This window comes from Prunus mume, linkage group LG4, assembly GCF_029339155.1.
Source record: "Prunus mume cultivar Tortuosa linkage group LG4, ASM2933915v1, whole genome shotgun sequence".
Lineage (NCBI taxonomy): Eukaryota > Viridiplantae > Streptophyta > Magnoliopsida > Rosales > Rosaceae > Prunus > Prunus mume.
This window is the reverse complement of record NC_142701.1, coordinates 19330723-19348444: the sequence shown is the minus strand read 5'-3', so window position 1 is coordinate 19348444 and position 17722 is coordinate 19330723. Positions and strand designations below refer to the sequence as shown.

Here is a 17722-nt window from a genome sequence, read left to right as displayed (position 1 = left end):
GGTTAAATATCTTTTTAGTCCCTGAGTTTTAACGCAAAATTTCAAATGACAGAGCCCGAAAATAATACGTATGGTTGACAAATGCCAGGTTCATTCTTGGAAAGAAGATAAAGAATGGGTTTGAATTAGGGTTTCAACAAAGGGTCAACATATTGAAATGGATATGGAATGGTTCCAAGAATGCTGTAGAAGAAGTGTTTTAAGTTGACAAATGGAACACCAGTGCCACCATGTTTGGGCTTTGGCAACCAAAAGTTAGCTGTAGAAGAAGTGTTTTAAGTTGACAAATGGAACACCAGTGCCACCATGTTTGGGCTTTGGCAACCAAAAGTTAGTTAGAAGAAGTGTTTTAAGTTGACAAATGGAACCACCAATGTTTGGGCTAAAAGAGTATAAAAGAGTATTTTATACATTCTTCAAGCATAATATCAATAGTCCACAACATAGCAGTCAGAATGACCAAAACAAACCTAACTAAAAGATCATATACTTTACATTTTACATGAATACAGAATATGACTTCACAGACACAATCTTATCTTAAGTTTTGGCCGAAACTTTGTCCCACAATCTTATCTTAGGTATTAGCGGCACAAGCTTTCTTTCTTCCCACAAGCATTTCAAATTATTGACAGACAGGTAAATTTTTTAGTGTAAGAAGACAAATTGTTGGGCTTCAGACTCCAGCTTGAAGAAGGGGTGAGTTATGGTCATCAGTGCTTCTTGGATGGCGTATTGGCACCAGAGCTGGATCCTTATATGCAGTGCTTAATTTATCATAAAACACAGCTATTGTAGGATCATTTTGGTCTTCTCTATCTTTCTTTATCAAACACTGTATATAAAAACACAGTAATTAGACCCTTACATACATGCCAAATTGTCGGCTGAGGCATTGTTTAGCTTTTAGAAAAGACAAACAAGGGACGGGAAAGTGTCCGGAAAAGAAGCAATATTAGCCAATAAGATGCAACAAAAGATCATAACCGCTGGGTTTCACTATCAGATTGACATAACAATATACAGTGAATGCTATAGATCAAAGTTGGAATATTAACTAAATACAAAATCAAAACTAAATAGATGGTTTGGTGCCAACTTACCTCAACAGGATAGTCTTTGAATATTGGTAGAAATCGTTTACGGCAGTACTCATTAAAAAGAAGCGTGACAATTGGAAGAGGGACAGTCAAACTAGAAGCCAAGGAAAGCTTCTTAAGCCCAAATATCCCAATTGCAATAACGTGCATCAGTACCAAGGAAAAAATTGTTGAGTTGTGCACGGTTGGCCAAAATCTTCCGCCAGTGTCATACTTGGGTGCATATACATTTAGCAGCTGTTGCATATAGGTAAATACAATGAATAATACAAATAAAATTTCCACCAATGACCAAAAACATAACTTAGGTGGTACAAACTAGGAAGTACTATCAAAGTGTCAGCAAGTATTGGAGTAGTAAGTGATTCAACTCAACAAGGATCCTATATGAGCTTCTGATATAACTAGAACAAATTGCCACAAATCAAAAGACATTTCAATGAAGAGAAAATTTTACCATTCAGAAAGTTTCTTTGCCTGAGGTTTCAAGTTGCTCAGTTTGGGGTTGTATCAATTTTTCTTTGTGGTATCATGGAGCCACAGAGTGATTTTACCCTATAATTTTTCGTGATACAACCTATATTTCGGAGTTTCAGTCTGCTCCTTGAAACACTAATTGTTAGTCAGAAGGACCCAATATGTTGCATTGACAGTTTTTGAAAAATAAAGTTATATCATGTCCTAACTCCCAACTTCCCTCCCATGCGACCTTTTCTCTAAATTAAATTATGATCAGTCTATGCCTTAGAGGTCTACTATAGTTAAATGAAAAAGGCATACTATGAACCACGGAGTAAATAACAATCCAATTTGACAGGTAGCTACAATTCAAATCAGGACGATGCTTAGTCATGCGGATCAATCCATAATAAATATTGACATAATAGCATTAGATTTACAACGAGATTATGTAAATTTGTGCAATTAGTTCAGAAAATATGTGTGCCCAATGTCAAGGGTCGCACATGAGCGAGTGCTACCGTGACTCCTTTGGGACATCTATGCGCTTATGAGGTAGTCCAAGTGTGGAAGGGCGAGAGCTTAAGAGCTAGAATGGTTGGTGTTGGTCGGGTTGCACTTGTGAAGGGTATTTTGGGTATTTCTGAAGGTTACGGGAGGAACCTGAAGAAGCTAAGAATACTGGGACATTCGTGATGTTGAGACGCAGACAACGCAACTGACGGTTTGCCATTCGGAGTTCGTATGAAGGAGTTATGCCCAATTATGACTCCTCGTGCATAGGTAATGTTCCCTCCTAACAAAAGGCTAAATGCATAAAATACTATATAAAGGGTAACATGGTGTCATGCTCTCTACCACCCTTGGTGCTTACACCCTTGTGGCACTAAGCGAGCATCCTTATGACATTGGAGGTAGTCATAAGGGCGGGCATAAGATTGTTGAAGGATAATTTGTCTCCGAGGGAAAGGAATGCCCGAGGACAGTACGAACAAGCGAGGTCGTTCGTATTGCGCATCGTTGTAAAGAGTGAGGTCAACGTATGACATTCGCTATGCCATCAGCTAGCGAGGCATTTGACAATACTCGACAAACTTGGCTTGGGTTCGGCCTTGTCTAATATTGAAGGAAGATATTCAGATGTACGCATGGGTTACGACCCCATGCAATGCATAGAGGATTATGTGGGACATTCGGAATACATATGTCGCCAAGGCTTGGGCGACATGCAAGTATGATAGCTTGCGTGTATAGCTTGAGGATGTGGGTTATCGTGGACGCTAAAGGAATGACCGACATAAGTGTGAGTAAACCGATGATGTGTTGGATAGCTATGTCTTGACTTGGACATGAGCAAGCCACGAGTTAAGCATGCGACGTGGTCAATGCAGTTGGCGTGTCTTATGCAACGCTTGATGTATGGGAGTCGAGGGTTCTTTGCCGGATGCGGGGTGATAGTATTGTCACAAGGTAGTGTGACTCGTTATCTAGTGGGAGACGACACTTGATGGTGAACCTCTCGCGGAGTTGTGAGATTCATGAATATCATGAAGTGGGAGAAGGCTGACTAGGATCCGAAGGGATCCTGGGCCGCACGAGTGTGCTTTGAGTGGAGAAATGTGTGCTTTGCTTCCGCCGGGCCACGCCGCTTGCTCATCCCGTGACACCAAGCTGTCACTTGATTATACTAATTGTAATATTATACTATGCTATTCACCTTTAATGAGCATTAATGTTCGAAGTAGGTTGTCTCATGTTGAAAGGTAGAATTTTAATCATTTTTATGCAATAGTTTTGCATAAAAAGAAAGCATTCAACTAACCTGGTTACGGTAGATTATGTATCCCAGACAACAGTAAACCAAAAGGAAGGGGAGAATCAGCGGAGCCAGGAAGAAATATGTTATTCCAAGGAGTCCGAAAAACAAAACTTTAGGAATGTCACTGTGGTATGGAATTGAAGGAACCTCAAATTCATCATCATCTTTTCCTGAAAATGGTCTTTTTATAATACTGGAAATCAGGGGAAGCAGGCGGAAGAGTTCTGAGGATAGAAGACTAGTCCATCCAGATGTCACAACATATGCAATGAAGAATGATGCCTGCATCGAAGATAAAGAATCTATATAATATCCTTCATCATCAATTCCTGATGCAAATACATGGTTTCAAAAGTTCAACTTTTAACATTTAAGCCAAATCTCAAGTTCGGCAGACAAAGATACAATACAAGAACCACCAATTTTGTATTGATAACAAATTATCCTCACATTATCACCAAGATTACAACTTAATGATGATCAAGAAAAAGTATTTGAAAATTTTATAGGTCGGGAAAAAATTACCAGGAAGTAGTTAAGTAAAAATTTCACATCTCAACTTACTACGAACCCTTAAACAGTTCAAATAGCTTTTGTAATTAAGATTTAAGAAAAACGAGAAAGGGCAAGGCCATAGTAATGAATTTTCAAAAAGCTTCTTAAAACTTCGTATGATTATTCCAGAGAGGAATACATGCTAAAATTGCGTATGTATTTTCACCTGTGCTGGAACAGCATCAGCAAGGATTCTCGGAATCTGTTTGGGCTCAAGAAAGATATTGACCCGATAGAGAACTGACCCTGATAGTGTATTTGCCAAGAAAATGTTCCATATTGTAAACCACAACATCTTGGTGCATGCACTTTTTTCTATCTGACTGAAAGAGATACAACCTTCCATGGATGACAACATTATCATGATGGGTGGCACAAAAGAAAGGAACAACTGAAGAATAAGACTTGGAAGATAGCCTGTTATGACTTCACTGACAACTGTTCTGTAAGTCAAGAAATTGTACGATTCAGTGTCACGTCTTAAATAAAAGAGAGTTAATTAATGAAAATGCTATATTTTCCACTTACAGGTTCAGTATGCTTTTCAGAAAAGGAAACCACGTTTCCAACTGTTCAAGATTAGTAAGGCCTTGCACTATTACAACTGGAATGAGGAATAAAATTGTAAGAGCAGCGCATGCAACCACCACCACCAGCTTGGAGATCCATCTTTTTATAAAAGATGAAGAAAATAAGGTAAAAGATGAAGAAAAGAAGGGCCAGTGAACGTCTTGAGGCTCCGGAGCCCTCTCGGTGACCCATTCTGTGGGATTTGTTCCTTGTTGAATGTGTAAAGCTATTGCAGCACCAAGCCGGGACTTAAATGACACAAAGGCAGCTGGAACTTCCTATTATTAATATTTTTTGGGCATTGTGGAACAATCAACTACATCAAATTTCATGCTCATATAAATCAAACAATATTGGAATAATCTATTCCAATTATAATTTTTTTTCACTACATATTCTGATGCCTTTTAGAAGTCAAAAATATGTGCCTATTCGTGTTTGTTCATGCATTTCTTAAAGCCACCATATACAAATCAGCATAACAAAATAATAATAATAATAATGAAGAAGTGTGTTACTGATTTCTATTACTTTCATGGATACTTTTGTTTCACCTCTTACATTCAGATTAATGGTAAAGGAATTCTTAACTAGAGGAGATCTTCTTTTATACCATTTGAAACAATTATTATCAAACTCTATTGAAAAAAAAATTCCATCAATACCTTTCCTGCCACTGACAATTGCTCCATTCTCACATTATCTTCTAAATTTTCCAATTTCTTTCCATATTGATCTAAAACATCAACTTTGCGTCCAAAAAGCCCACAAAAGCCATCACGTCTGGATCTTTGCTGGGGCTTAGTTTCCGATTTCAGATGCACAAGCCTTCTGTATAGCTTTTCTGCATCATTCTACGAAAAGAAAAAATATATATGAATCATTGTCAATTTCTCATTTGATAAAGAAATGTTATAACTGTTACAATTTTAGTGTCTGAAAACAACCCTATTTTGAAATTATGCATTACAAATTTGTTCAGATGTTCTTAGGTATGATGTTTTCAGAAACCCAAAATATATAAATAAATATATATATACACACACACACACACACACACACACAGGTGTGAGCAACTAAATAAATATAGGCTACAACTGATGACCGGGAAGGGTAGGATGAAGCAAGCAGAAAGGGACTCTGAGGCATGATATGTAAGAACCTAAAAAAAATCCACATAGCAATTACAGAAGCACCAAGCAGGGCCTTAGAAAACAACCAAAAAAACCTAACTTGTCGAGGATTAGTCTGACACTCCTTGAAAATTAATGAATTAATTAAAGTTACAAGGTAATAACCTCGTAAAATTAAATGTATGGCATGGTGGTGAAATAGTCAAGTCAATGCAGATCACAGAGCTCAAAAACAAATTAATTCGTAAAAATGTTGTTCTTCAGTCAATAATTATGAGGTGCAGAGGCTACATAAACAGGATAAACTACTTTCTGCTTGATTACTTGCACACATTGTCGGGACTATCCAAAAAAAATGCATTCAAACATAGGCACATGACATGATTATAAAAGAAAAATAAATGAGGTCCCATACTTATTTTCCAAAATAAACTCCCACAATAAATATGACCCCTGTGGGCAGTGGGGAGTGGGGACAAAAGATTGAATCAATTATCCACACGGAATTCTTACAGTGAGACGTTGGAGTTCGTTGGTTCGGCGAACCACTGCATGTGAAAGATAAGTAGAAGGATAATACTCTGTAAAAAATCTCTCAACAGTTTCACTGCAGCTGCTCCCAGATGAGACAGGAATACCACGAACTAATATTGTAAATTGATGAGGCTGAGGTTTGGATGAATAGTAGTGCCCATATCTCTTTGATGAGATATAGCCATACTTCCTGCAGTTATAGTCATCAAGTTGAAATCAGTGTTGATTCTTTCTTCTAAATGAACCAGAAAACGATGGAATAAGCCATTAAAAAAACAAAATCTGACTTACATAATGAAGAAGATAGCAGACGACTCCACTGAAAATGTATACTGCACAAAAGTGAACCCATAACCTTGGGAGACCAAAACTAATAATCAGGTGATCTTCAGAATAATTTTACTATGCCTACTATAAATATAATAAATCCAAATGTACTTGAACATTATCTAGCAACATCAAAGAGAACTACTCCACATAGAGGTCGAAATTAGTTTGAATAATATGTGAGAAGGATATTCAACAGACCTAAGTCCATATCTTGGCATGAGCTTGAACAACTTCATTCTCACCTCCTAGTCTATGAACGTGCAAGCACAAAAAGTAAGAGAAAACTCCAACTCAGTTGCTGGTATCTAGGAGCAATATTTCCCATCTAAGTTAGCTTATTTAATCTGCCAGAGTCTGACAAAAACGAAATACAACAAAGCTGCCACACAGGAATTAGAAGATAACCAGAGACCTATACCAAATCTCAACCTAAGCTCATACGGCTTCACCTGCTGTCTAAGGCTATGAATTTGCGAGCACAAGGAGGGAATCCTAAGTCTTTAACGTTTCATTGATTGATGCACTAACTTATAAAGGGCATATAGTGCATAGAATTGAAAGCCACTGAAATGGATTACTGTATTGGGGAACAATGTGTGGAAATATGATGCAGGGCTATACAAGGCACTCAACACATTGTAGCAAATGCTACAATGAGTCAAAGAATAATAACGGCAGTGTTTAAGACTGCAATTTCATGTCAAGTTAATTCTTTTGTCAACAATATTTCCACAAGTTTCAATAAAGAGCAGCTACAGATGACACTCCGAACGAGACAATTACCACTTTGAGCCATCATTGACATTTGAAATACTGAAGGAGTCCAAAGACTTGTTGGGCAAATCAGAAAAATCAAAATCCACATCGAGCTGGTTCCCCAGATAATTTATTGGAAGAAGAATGAGAACCCCAACAATCCCAGCAAAGCCAAAGACTCTCAAACTGCATAAAAACAAACAAAACAAACTCAAATATGCACTCGAAAAAGCAAAATCAATCTCAACATACCCTGCAATTCTGGCTTATTAAGTAACCTGAAGATAAAAATGCGCATGAAGACCACAGCATCTAAGCTGGTGACTGAGAGGAGCTCATCTTCAGAGGGCTGCCATGCCCTTTTCACCCAACCTGCAGTTGGTAACAGCCTCTCGAAATTGAAACCATTTTTTTGCTCAGATCCTTCTTTAGCAGCAACCAAGCGCGGTGCATAGACTTCAAGATTACTGGGTTGCTTCCTCAATACAGAATATAGAGTGAAGAAGAGGAGACAGAGACCAAGATTGATTCCTACTGATGTTAAAAGTGCCCACACTATCATATCTTCAAACAAAGCAACTCAACCTCAACTGAGCAAACTGCAAATTATATATTTGTAGTGCAAAGATGGCACTACAATCTCAAGTCTCCAACTTTAACGAAAGAAAGCATCACCCAATTGGGAAAGTGAGAACCTGTAAGCAGCTGTGTGAGCGTGAGCGCGAGGGACAGGGCAGGGGCAGCAAGGGGAATTTACGTTTGAGGCTTGCTTAAGCAAAGGGAGGTACATAATATGTTGGGATTTTCTGAACGTAACCGACTTTATTTCAAGCAACTCACTGCTTACCGCCCCAAATGTCACTCTCAAGTAGGGGTCAACCCGACCGAACTGTCAATTCGATCATAATGGGTTCGGTTGGTTTAAAAATGAGTGGATCTTGAGTTCAAAAAAATCATTAATTATTATGTACAGGTTGAAATTAAAACTTAAAAATATGTTTAAGTTTGAGTTAATCCGACCGAACTGCCCAACTCGATCACAAGAAATCTGGGTTGAGTTGAGTTGGCCTAATAATGAGCAGGTCTTGGGTCCAAGAAAACATAAACCACTATAGGATTGGTACTAAAACCTACCCAACTCAACCCATGCCCACCCTTACTCAAGCTCAACCAATGGTAGATCTAGAATTTGAAAGTTGGTCGGGCAAAACATATGTACTAAACTCAATGGCACAAACATAAAAAGATACACCTAATCAGGGGACGAATTGAGCGTTACCCTCAAATGCATTTTTATGCATAAATAAAAGCTTAATAAAAACAAAAACCACAAATAAATGCAATGCAATACAAAACAACACTATTTAAATCCAAAAGTTTATCCTACGAGAAACTTAGAAGTCTTAAATTCTTCAATTATCATTGTGTTATTGATATTATTAACAAACTCTCTTTCATATATATTAAGTGCATATTAGCAAACTCTCTTTCACACATGTTTTAGGTATTGGAGACAATCACAACGAAAACCATATGTTTTTTTTTAAAGAGGAGATATTGACTTTAAAACAAAGAATTTTGAAGTAAAACTTTCATACATTGTGAAGTACAACCCATTAAAACACTTGATAAATAAAACCATTGACCCATTAACAAAACAAAAAACCTATACAATTGATAAATAACACATTTACAATCAAACCCTTAACACAAGAACTAAATAACCTAACTCATTAACACAACAAAGACATAATCCAACCCATTAATAGGCATCATTCTTTAATGATATAGAGAACATGAGAGACAGAAGATGAACCCAAAAAATAAAAAGGAACCAAACTAGACTCGCACCAAACATAAGAGTATCTCTAAGGGAAAAGGCAAAAGAGTAGATACATGTACTTATATTTATTTTGTTTTTCTATCTCATATCCATGTCATTGTTTCTAAGAAGTAGGTCGCTTACTATTGGGAATCTATTTATGTAGTTTTGCTTCTTTTTTTTTTTTACCATCTGATTGTATTCAAGCACCAAATCTTTTAACTAAGATTTTGTTTTTGTTCATGTTTGCCACTTTTGGGTTATGAATTGACTATTCAGATGAAAATGAGGGGAAGAGGGGGGCGGCTTACCACTATGGTAAACCACTCGGTCATGAATTGACTATTCTAGTTATTCATGGTACACATATTATGATATTTTAATAAAATATATTTTCCAAAAAAAAAAACCCATTTGGCCAAAAAAAAGCCCCACGACCCGGTTGTCAGCAGGAAGAGCCAAGTGTAATACCCGAGCATACCATGGTCGGTGATTTTATCGGACGCGCACATTGCCGTTTTGATATTTTTCAATAGCAAACCACCACCGCCAGGTAGAAACATTCAACACCCGCCCTGACCGCAGGCTCGTTTCCGGCGATCCATCTGAATCTCCGATCTTAACAGGCCTGTACCCTTTATTCAATTGATCTCAGATCGTTCAAATTATTATCATAGTTGCACAATTCAATCTCCTAATTTTGATCGATTTAGGGCTTTATTTTGATTCATTTTGAAATTGTATGATGGTTGAATGCAGAGAGAGATTTAGGGAAAGATGAGTGACGTATTTGAAGGGTACGAGCGCCAATACAGTGAGCTCTCTGCCAACCTCACCAAAAAGTGTACGGTAGCTGGTGCTCTTGATGGAGGTCCAATTCCCACGCTTTCTTATTTGGTTTCTATTTTTCGTACATGTGATTTTTATATGTGGCTACCCCGAATTTAGATGATTTAGTTTGTATTTAATTGTGCCGGTGGCATGGATTTTATGGAGAAAGTTTCAGTCTTTTTGTTGATTTAAGCATAGGTATCCCAAACCTGGTGGAGGATCTTAATGTACGTCTGGGATTTGCCTTATTTGTGCGACAACTGACTTCTCGGTTTTGGTTGGTGGGGGATATGTGTTTACCTGATCACTAGACTGTTAATTTGAGATGATGCTAAGTTGCTAACATAAATGATGCTTCTTTATTTGAGGTTGAAAACTTATTAGTAGCTCTAGGATTAGTGATCTCAAAAGATGGTGGAAATCATTAGGCTGATAGAGCTCCACTGGTTTGAAGAATCTTATGCTTAATGTGTTAAAATGGTTGTTTGAAAGTAGACTTTGCCTATGATTTATTGACCAAGAGGAAAAAACAAGAAAGAGAGTGGATGGGATCTGGTATTGCACATTAATTGTATGTCTAATCTAAGATTGGATACTCTTAAACTTTTCAACAATTGAATGCCATTGAAATGGATGGGAGACGAATCCATTCTGACTTTTTGGATGTTGAGTATTGTAGCAACACCAGCCATAGGTAGTGGATTGGAGTGTTGCAGGTACAAAAATACAGAGAAAAAGGTTTTTAAGTCATTTCATGCAATGATGAACTTAAGAATAATATTTCAAATTTTGCTCATCGGTGGTTTATACATGCTTATAATCAGGTTTTGCTTCTTCTTTAATCTGCAGAGCAAAAGAAGCAAAAGATTTCTGAAATAAAGGCTGGAATTGATGATGCAGAATCTTTGGTAATTAGTTAAACTATTCTCCTTGGGAGGATTAGTTTCTGTTATTTCCTTTTACTTTGTATTAAATGGAATGTTTCTCAAAAAATTTCAGATCCGGAAAATGGACCTCGAGGCAAGAAGTTTGCCACCAAATATTAAAGCTGTGCTTCTTGCTAAGTTGAGGGAATATAAATCAGATCTGAATAATCTGAAAAGCGAAGTTAAAAGACTTGTATCTGGTAACTCATATTCATCTGCCCGAGATGAGTTGTTGGAATCAGGCATGGCTGATACTCTGACGGTATGTTTAGATCCTAATAGCTAATTTTTATGTTTCTAATAGTTATTAAATATACGAGTGTGATTCACTACGTCGTAGTGAGTTTGTGAGGAAGAATACACTTTGGTGAGCAAATCAGTAAGTGAACATTCTCATCAGTTTCTGGTTTGAGTTGATGGCCACTTGCTTATTGGAAACAAAGATGCTCCATAGAAGCATCCTTTTGCGTGATTGTATCTCTACTTTTTATTACATATAAGAAGCGCAGAAAGAATGCCTGTGAGATTCTTTGAAAATTTGTTTCACTAAGCACTTCTGTCATAATTGTTAGTTTTTCCTCTATTGTGACGTATGACGAGACTAGTGTGTGCATTCCAGAGCTTTGTATTTGGTGCAGTAAACATCCATGACTGTTTCAACCCTTCTGCTCTGAAAGCTCATCCTTTCTTGAATTTTGGATAACTTGTTTACCATTACTAACTGATGCAAATGCAATAGGCATCAGCTGATCAAAGAGGAAGGCTAATGATGTCAACAGAGAGATTAAACAAGTCTAGTGATAGAGTTAAGGACAGTAGAAGAACCATGCTGGAAACAGAAGAGCTTGGTGTTTCAATCCTTCAAGATCTGCATTCACAGAGACAGTCTCTGTTACATGCAAATAACACGGTAATTATCTTTTCAGGCTTTATATTCGTTTTAGGGTCGATTTAGTATCTTTTTCATCTTTTTTCCCTTACGTTTAGTCAGTAGTATGCACACCTTCCCTTCCGAGTAATGTATGAGAATAATGAAATTACACCATTGTACTTCGTGCTTTTGGACATACCACCTCTTGGACATGATTTACTCTTCATCTTCTTTTCATAGTTTTTAGTTTTAGTTTTCAGCAGTGAGCTATGTCTGTATGTATCCATTTACTTTACTAAAAATAAGTTTCTCGAAGCACAAAAGTTGTTGGTATAACTGTTTGCTATTAATGCAAGAATATATATGGCACCCTTGGACATAATTATTTGACTGTTTTCTTTCTATTGCAGCTTCATGGGGTGGATGACAACATAGGGAAAAGCAAGAAAGTTTTGACTTCCATGGCACGGAGGATGAGCAGGAACAAGTGGATTATTGGCAGTGTTATTGCCGTTCTTGTCATTGCCATCGCCTTGATCTTGTACTTCAAACTTAAATAGCCAAGACATTTTCTCTTGTTTGAGCTTGTGGGTGTTTCGAACGAACAGATTTTCATTTTCTTGTTTCTCCTTATTTTTCGTGTGTGCAAAATTGAGTTGTCAAGATGGAGATGCTTGATTGTGTAGTAATGGCAAAATATTGATACGTTTCGATTCTTTGCTGGTTGTATTCACTACTAAAAAGACATATGCTTTGCTTTCACCATGAGTGGGTTCATTGCTCATTAAGTACAGTTAATAATATATCGGAAAAATTTTCCTTTCTTTTCTATCTGAATAACTCTCATCTTACTCGAATTTGGGTGCAAAGAGACAGGCCTCACCGTCCTGACCAACTTGCTTATCTCAAGCATCCCATCCTCCCATGTTAAAAAAAATAAATAGTTGTTATTGGCTTTATCTGTACTTAAGTAAACGACTGAACAATTCCTTTGGTTTTGTCTTTGTTACTCTTCTGTTTCTCCAAAGGTCCAGACTTAAGCTGCCTTTTTCAGCCTCTCTTATGAGATGGCCAACCAACGCTGCCTTGGCATCACTACCCAACCGCCACCTCCGTTCGCTTATTCGAGCATGCACGCGCCAATGCTCTATCGACATGGGCAAGAAGCTTCACGCCGCCATTATCACCGGCGGCGTTGCCGCCGTGCCAGACTCATTCCTTCACAATGCCCTCCTCCACTTCTACGCTGCCCATGGCAGTGCATGCTCTGCCCGCAAGCTGTTCGACGAAATTCCCAACTCGCACAAAGACGCTGTGGACTGGACCGTCCTGATGGGCTGCTTTTCCCGCCACGGCATGCCCCAAAGTGGGCTTCGTTTGTTTGTCGAAATGAGAAGAGAGAACGTGAGGGTGGACGACGTGGCCATGGCTTGCTTGTTCAATGCGTGTGCTCGGCTGGGCAACGTTGAGATTGGGGAGCAAGGGCATGGGTTTGTGATGAAGGTGGGTTTCGGTTCTAGTGTCAAGGCTTGCAATGGGGTCATGGATATGTATGTCAAGTGTGGCCTATTGGGTATGGCGAGACGGGTGTTTGAAGAGATGGGGGAGCGGAGCGTCGTGTCGTGGACTGTGATTTTGGATGGTGTGGTTAAATTGGAAGGTGTGGGAAGTGGGAGGATGGTGTTTGATAATATGCCTGAGAGGAATGAGGTTGCTTGGACGATTATGATTGTTGGTTATGTGAGTGTTGGGCTTATCCGTGAAGGCTTTTCTCTTCTTGAAGAAATGGTTTTTGGTTGTGGTTTGGGATTGAATTATGTCACCCTCTGTTCATTTTTATCGGCTTCTGCGCAATCGGGAGATATGATGACAGGCTGTTGGGTTCATGCCTATGCTGTTAAGGCAGTGGGTAATGAGATTGATATCATGGTTGGCACAGCAGTGGTTGACATGTATGCAAAATGTGGTAGAGTAGACACTGCGTTGAAAGTTTTCGAGCACATGCACCAAAGGAATGAAGTGACCTGGAATGCTTTGCTTAGTGGGTTGGCAATGCATGGAAGGGGTAAACTTGTTCTGAATATGTTTCCTCAAATGCTCAAAGAAGCCAAGCCAGACGATATAACCTTTACCGCTTTGTTGAGTGCTTGCAGCCACTCGGGCCTTCTTGAACAGGGTCGACATTACTTTGATAATCTTGAAGCATCATACGGTATAACACCTAAGATAGAACACTACGCTTGTATGGTGGATCTTCTAGGTAGGGTTGGTCATTTAGAAGAGGCTGAAGTCTTGATTAAGAAAATGCCAATGCCTCCAAATGAGGTTGTTTTAGGTTCCCTTCTTGGTTCTTGCAAAGTCCACGGAAAGCTAAAGCTGGGCGAACGCATTCTGCAAGAACTGGTTCGAATGCACCCCCACAACACAGATTATCATGTCCTGCTTTCAAACATGTACGCTTTAGGTGGAAAGCAGGACAAGGCTAACTCACTGAGGCAGGATCTTAAGAACAGGGGTATAAGAAAGGTACCTGGAATGAGTTCAGTTTATGTGGGTTGCCAAGTTCATCAGTTCAGTGCCGGAGATAAGTCACACCCGCAGACGATGGAGATTTACATGAAGTTGTATGAGATGATACAAAGGTTGAGATTGGCTGGTTATGTCCCAAATACTGGTTCTCAGGTTTTCTCTGGCGTTGACAGTAGAGATGATGATGCAGATAAGCTGGAGGAGATAGAGCAGGCGTTGTTCTGCCACAGTGAAAAGCTGGCAGTCTGTTTTGGACTTATAAGCACAAGAGCTGGCTCAACTCTTTATATTTTCAAGAATCTGCGGATATGTGTAGACTGTCATTCTGCTATGAAAATAGTTTCTCATGTTTATAATCGAGAAATTGTAATCAGGGATCGGAATCGATTTCATTGTTTCAAGCAAGGTTCTTGTTCTTGCTCTGATTATTGGTGATGTGTTGTACATAAATAATGCAAGTGGTGATTAATTAGATTTGTTTGACCTATTTGATGTCCTATTGAATGGAACTTTATGACGTTTATTCATTACGCTTCTCCTTATTTGTTCATTATGCTTGTGAAAATGCTAATTAAGGCGTTTTTTAAATACAAATTTATAAATAAACTCAATCCTAGCATGTATTTATAAAAAAACCCAAGCACTATTTAAAAAATCAAAAAGAACTTTTTGGGTGTGTTTACATACTGGAGAAACTGGCAGAACACAACTAGAGATGCATCGAACCCTGTACCTCCCGCATGCAAAGCGGGCGCTCTACCATTTGAGCTACATCCCCAATTTGCTAAATATATTAATCATATTCTTATTTCATGGTATAGATGAAACAAATGGCCGCGATCGCTTTGCATGCGAGAGGCACGGTTACTTGGAATATTAGGATGGTGGGTTTTCTTTTAATGTCCTTTTTATAGAGATATGTTTCGTCTTTTCAATAAGTTGGGGATGTAGCTCAAATGGTAGAGCGCCCGCTTTGCATGCGGGAGGTACAGGGTTCGATCCCCTGCATCTCCACTTGTTTTTCTTTTTCCTTTGGTTTGTTTTTATTTTCAATCACGTTGTGAAACGGGTAAATAGATACCCATTTTTCCTAGGCATATTTTGAAGAATCATTAGACTTTACTTTTCAGTCCCTATTTCTTTCTCATTACTAATTTCTTAGAACTTGCAACCCAATTGATACACAACAGAGTATGAAAACAGGGCAATCAAGATGGAAATGGGAAACAATTTGGCCATGGTTGGTTCACAATACAATGAATGAAGAACAACCACCTCTCAGTCTTGTGGTGCCTTCAATGTGTCCTACTACTCCTTACTTATTAGTTGCAGCAGTTCTTTCTTTTCGTTCTTCAAGACATTCGAAAATTCAACATATGTTTGTACTTGGATTTTTCAATGAGTACTACTCACATGATTAATTAGGCCACATTCTTGAGCTTCTCTGTTTTGAATTTGTCATAATCTGCTAGCAGCCTGGCATTTATTTTCACATCGTCCATCGTCGTCTTCACAAGCTGTTCGCAGAAAACATTAATTTGCCAGAAAGATACTTGCCCTTATTTTCTAACTGTGCTTGTATGGTATCTATAAGAGAAAATCAAATAGTCTAACACACTTGGGTTTTGAAGAACTAACCGTTTTTGTAATGTTTAGCATAACATCATCCGGGACCCAAGCAAGCAGAGGTGAAACAATGAAGCTTATGTTGATATTAAATATGTTTCTAAGCCAGCTTTGTGCTCCTTGTCTTTCAGAGTATATGGCTCCTTTGATAGTGAGGCTAAAATCACCTGGCTCATACTCTGAGGGGCCTAGGAGCTCCCATCTTGTCTAGAAAAATAAAAAAACAAACAAACAAAGAAATGTGACCTTGGAAATCTCCCCAAGTACATGAAATTAATTACCTATTGATTTTTTTTTTTCCCAATGGATTATGGTATGCTTACTTACAATGTCAATCTCAAGAACCCTGGAAATGTCTTGAGGAACATGAGAAGGGTAGTCTTTCCCCATCGATTTCATTCTTAACTTGACATATAGTATAAGGTAGATAGACAAGAACAAGACTTGCATGGCTGGCATTTTCATTCTCCACTCTTCCTGCATAATCACATGATACGTCCTTAAACCTAACCCCAGCAGATTAAGGGTGATAAGAATTGAGAAAAAGTTCAAATTTGTGTAGAAATGCAGGAAAATAACAAGAAAAGAGAGCACTAGGCACCTCACTGAGTTGAGTTTTTTCCTCGTCCTGAAAAATTGTTTTAAAAACCCTTTGCTCATCCTCCAAATATTGATAAAATGGAGCCTGCAAATTAAAGTAGCATTCAAGCAAATTATGAATTATGCAAGAGCTTCAGTCTGTAAGAGAGAGGGGGAGAGAGAGAGATGAATAGTACCCTAGGGGACTCATAGAGAGGGGCATCAATAGTATGTCTAAAGTAGAAGGTTAAAGGCTCCTTTTTCTTTGGCTGACTTGGATTAAACAAGGCCTTTACATGGCAAAGCCTGTCCTGCTTCTTCATCAGCTTACCCTTCAAATTTTCTGCTCCGGCACGCATGCCTCTATGAGGACAGAGCAAGGGTTGGCAATGCCATACAGAAAAAAGACCAGCAGCAGCAACCTCTCCCATCTTCTCTTTATCATATTGCAAACTAGTTTTCCTCTAGCTTAAGCTTTATATCAAACTTTTATGTAGCTAAGAAGAGAAAAAAGATATAAATAAAAAAAATGAACAATTTAGTTCCATGGTGATAGGTGGTGGCCCTAGTATTTGATAGAGCAACGGAAATAGAAATCAGAATTACAGCACCTCAAAGCACACTTCCTAACCATGTGCAACTGTTTGCTCAAAATCAGCGTTTTCAACTCCACACGCAAGTAATTAACGAAATGTAGTTGCATCTGCATGTGTGCTCGACATCAGCATTTTCGACTCAGCGTTTTCAACTCCACACGCAAGTAATTAACGAAATGTAGTTGCATCTGCATGTGTGGTCGACATCAGCATTCTCGACTCGAACGATATGAACACAGTTTTTAAGCTCAACCATGTGCGTGCTTGTTTCGTCTTGGAAACATGGGATTTTTAGAAGCCTATGCTTGCTACTGCAACAGTGTCTTTTCAGTGTTTGAAAACACTGCCTCATTAACCCTCAAATGCAAAATGTACAGCGATGAAATGGTTTTTTAAGGTAATTTTTGCATATGAAGCAGCATTAACTGAGGCCTTAGTCTCAACCGGGAGAAAAACTTGTATATCATGGGGATATTTTATTATCCCCAACTAATCATGTTCCGCCACACGTGATAACTATTCCACATGGCAGCACGTGATCGGTTGGAATAGCAAAATAGTGTTATCTCCATGACATGCAAATTCATCTCAAAACGGGGCATATGATGCATTTGATGGGGTTGATGGAAGGGTGGTTCACTTTCATCAAAACAAGAAAGAGCGGTTCAATTCAAAGACAAAAAGTG

The 17722-nt window shown here is 38.5% G+C and overlaps 4 protein-coding genes and 1 non-coding gene across 7 annotated transcripts; 3 read left to right on the top strand and 2 right to left on the bottom strand.

Annotated features, from left to right (window-relative positions):
* Nucleotides 1-393: 393 nt before the first annotated feature.
* Nucleotides 394-8043, bottom strand: LOC103330047 (hyperosmolality-gated Ca2+ permeable channel 2.3). 3 transcript variants are annotated; one of them, XM_089051050.1, is made up of 10 exons: nt 7535-8042; nt 7284-7442; nt 6461-6525; nt 6150-6358; nt 5169-5357; nt 4462-4781; nt 4100-4376; nt 3382-3660; nt 1104-1337; nt 394-835 (listed from the first exon to the last, which is right to left on the bottom strand). In XM_089051050.1, exons 1-10 carry the CDS (start codon nt 7816-7818, stop codon nt 677-679), a joined length of 2175 nt encoding a protein of 724 aa, XP_088907176.1. In that variant the 5' UTR covers nt 7819-8042; the 3' UTR covers nt 394-676. The 3 variants fall into 3 exon arrangements, with proteins under 3 accessions (XP_088907176.1, XP_088907177.1, XP_088907178.1); XM_089051051.1 differs by lacking the exon at nt 3382-3660 and having other exon boundaries at nt 7535-8043; XM_089051052.1 differs by lacking the exon at nt 7535-8042 and having other exon boundaries at nt 6461-6502; nt 7284-7424.
* A 1480-nt stretch (nt 8044-9523) lies between these two features.
* Nucleotides 9524-12537, top strand: VTI13 (vesicle transport V-snare 13). Its single transcript, XM_089050655.1, has 6 exons — nt 9524-9704; nt 9838-9949; nt 10759-10817; nt 10909-11097; nt 11575-11745; nt 12117-12537. Exons 2-6 carry the CDS (start codon nt 9856-9858, stop codon nt 12264-12266), a joined length of 663 nt encoding a protein of 220 aa, XP_088906781.1. The 5' UTR covers nt 9524-9704; nt 9838-9855; the 3' UTR covers nt 12267-12537.
* Nucleotides 12538-12630: 93 nt separating this feature from the next.
* Nucleotides 12631-14765, top strand: LOC103330045 (Pentatricopeptide repeat (PPR) superfamily protein). The gene has a single exon (XM_089050654.1). It carries the CDS (start codon nt 12631-12633, stop codon nt 14668-14670), a length of 2040 nt encoding a protein of 679 aa, XP_088906780.1. The 3' UTR covers nt 14671-14765.
* Nucleotides 14766-15176: 411 nt separating this feature from the next.
* TRNAA-UGC (transfer RNA alanine (anticodon UGC)) lies at nt 15177-15249 on the top strand. Its single transcript has one exon. It is a non-coding gene; the product is annotated as a tRNA-Ala (tRNA).
* A 178-nt stretch (nt 15250-15427) lies between these two features.
* Nucleotides 15428-16938, bottom strand: LOC103330044 (uncharacterized). Its single transcript, XM_008232584.2, has 5 exons — nt 16638-16938; nt 16463-16546; nt 16189-16338; nt 15874-16068; nt 15428-15752 (listed from the first exon to the last, which is right to left on the bottom strand). Exons 1-5 carry the CDS (start codon nt 16869-16871, stop codon nt 15657-15659), a joined length of 759 nt encoding a protein of 252 aa, XP_008230806.2. The 5' UTR covers nt 16872-16938; the 3' UTR covers nt 15428-15656.
* Between the last annotated feature and the right edge of the window lie 784 nt (nt 16939-17722).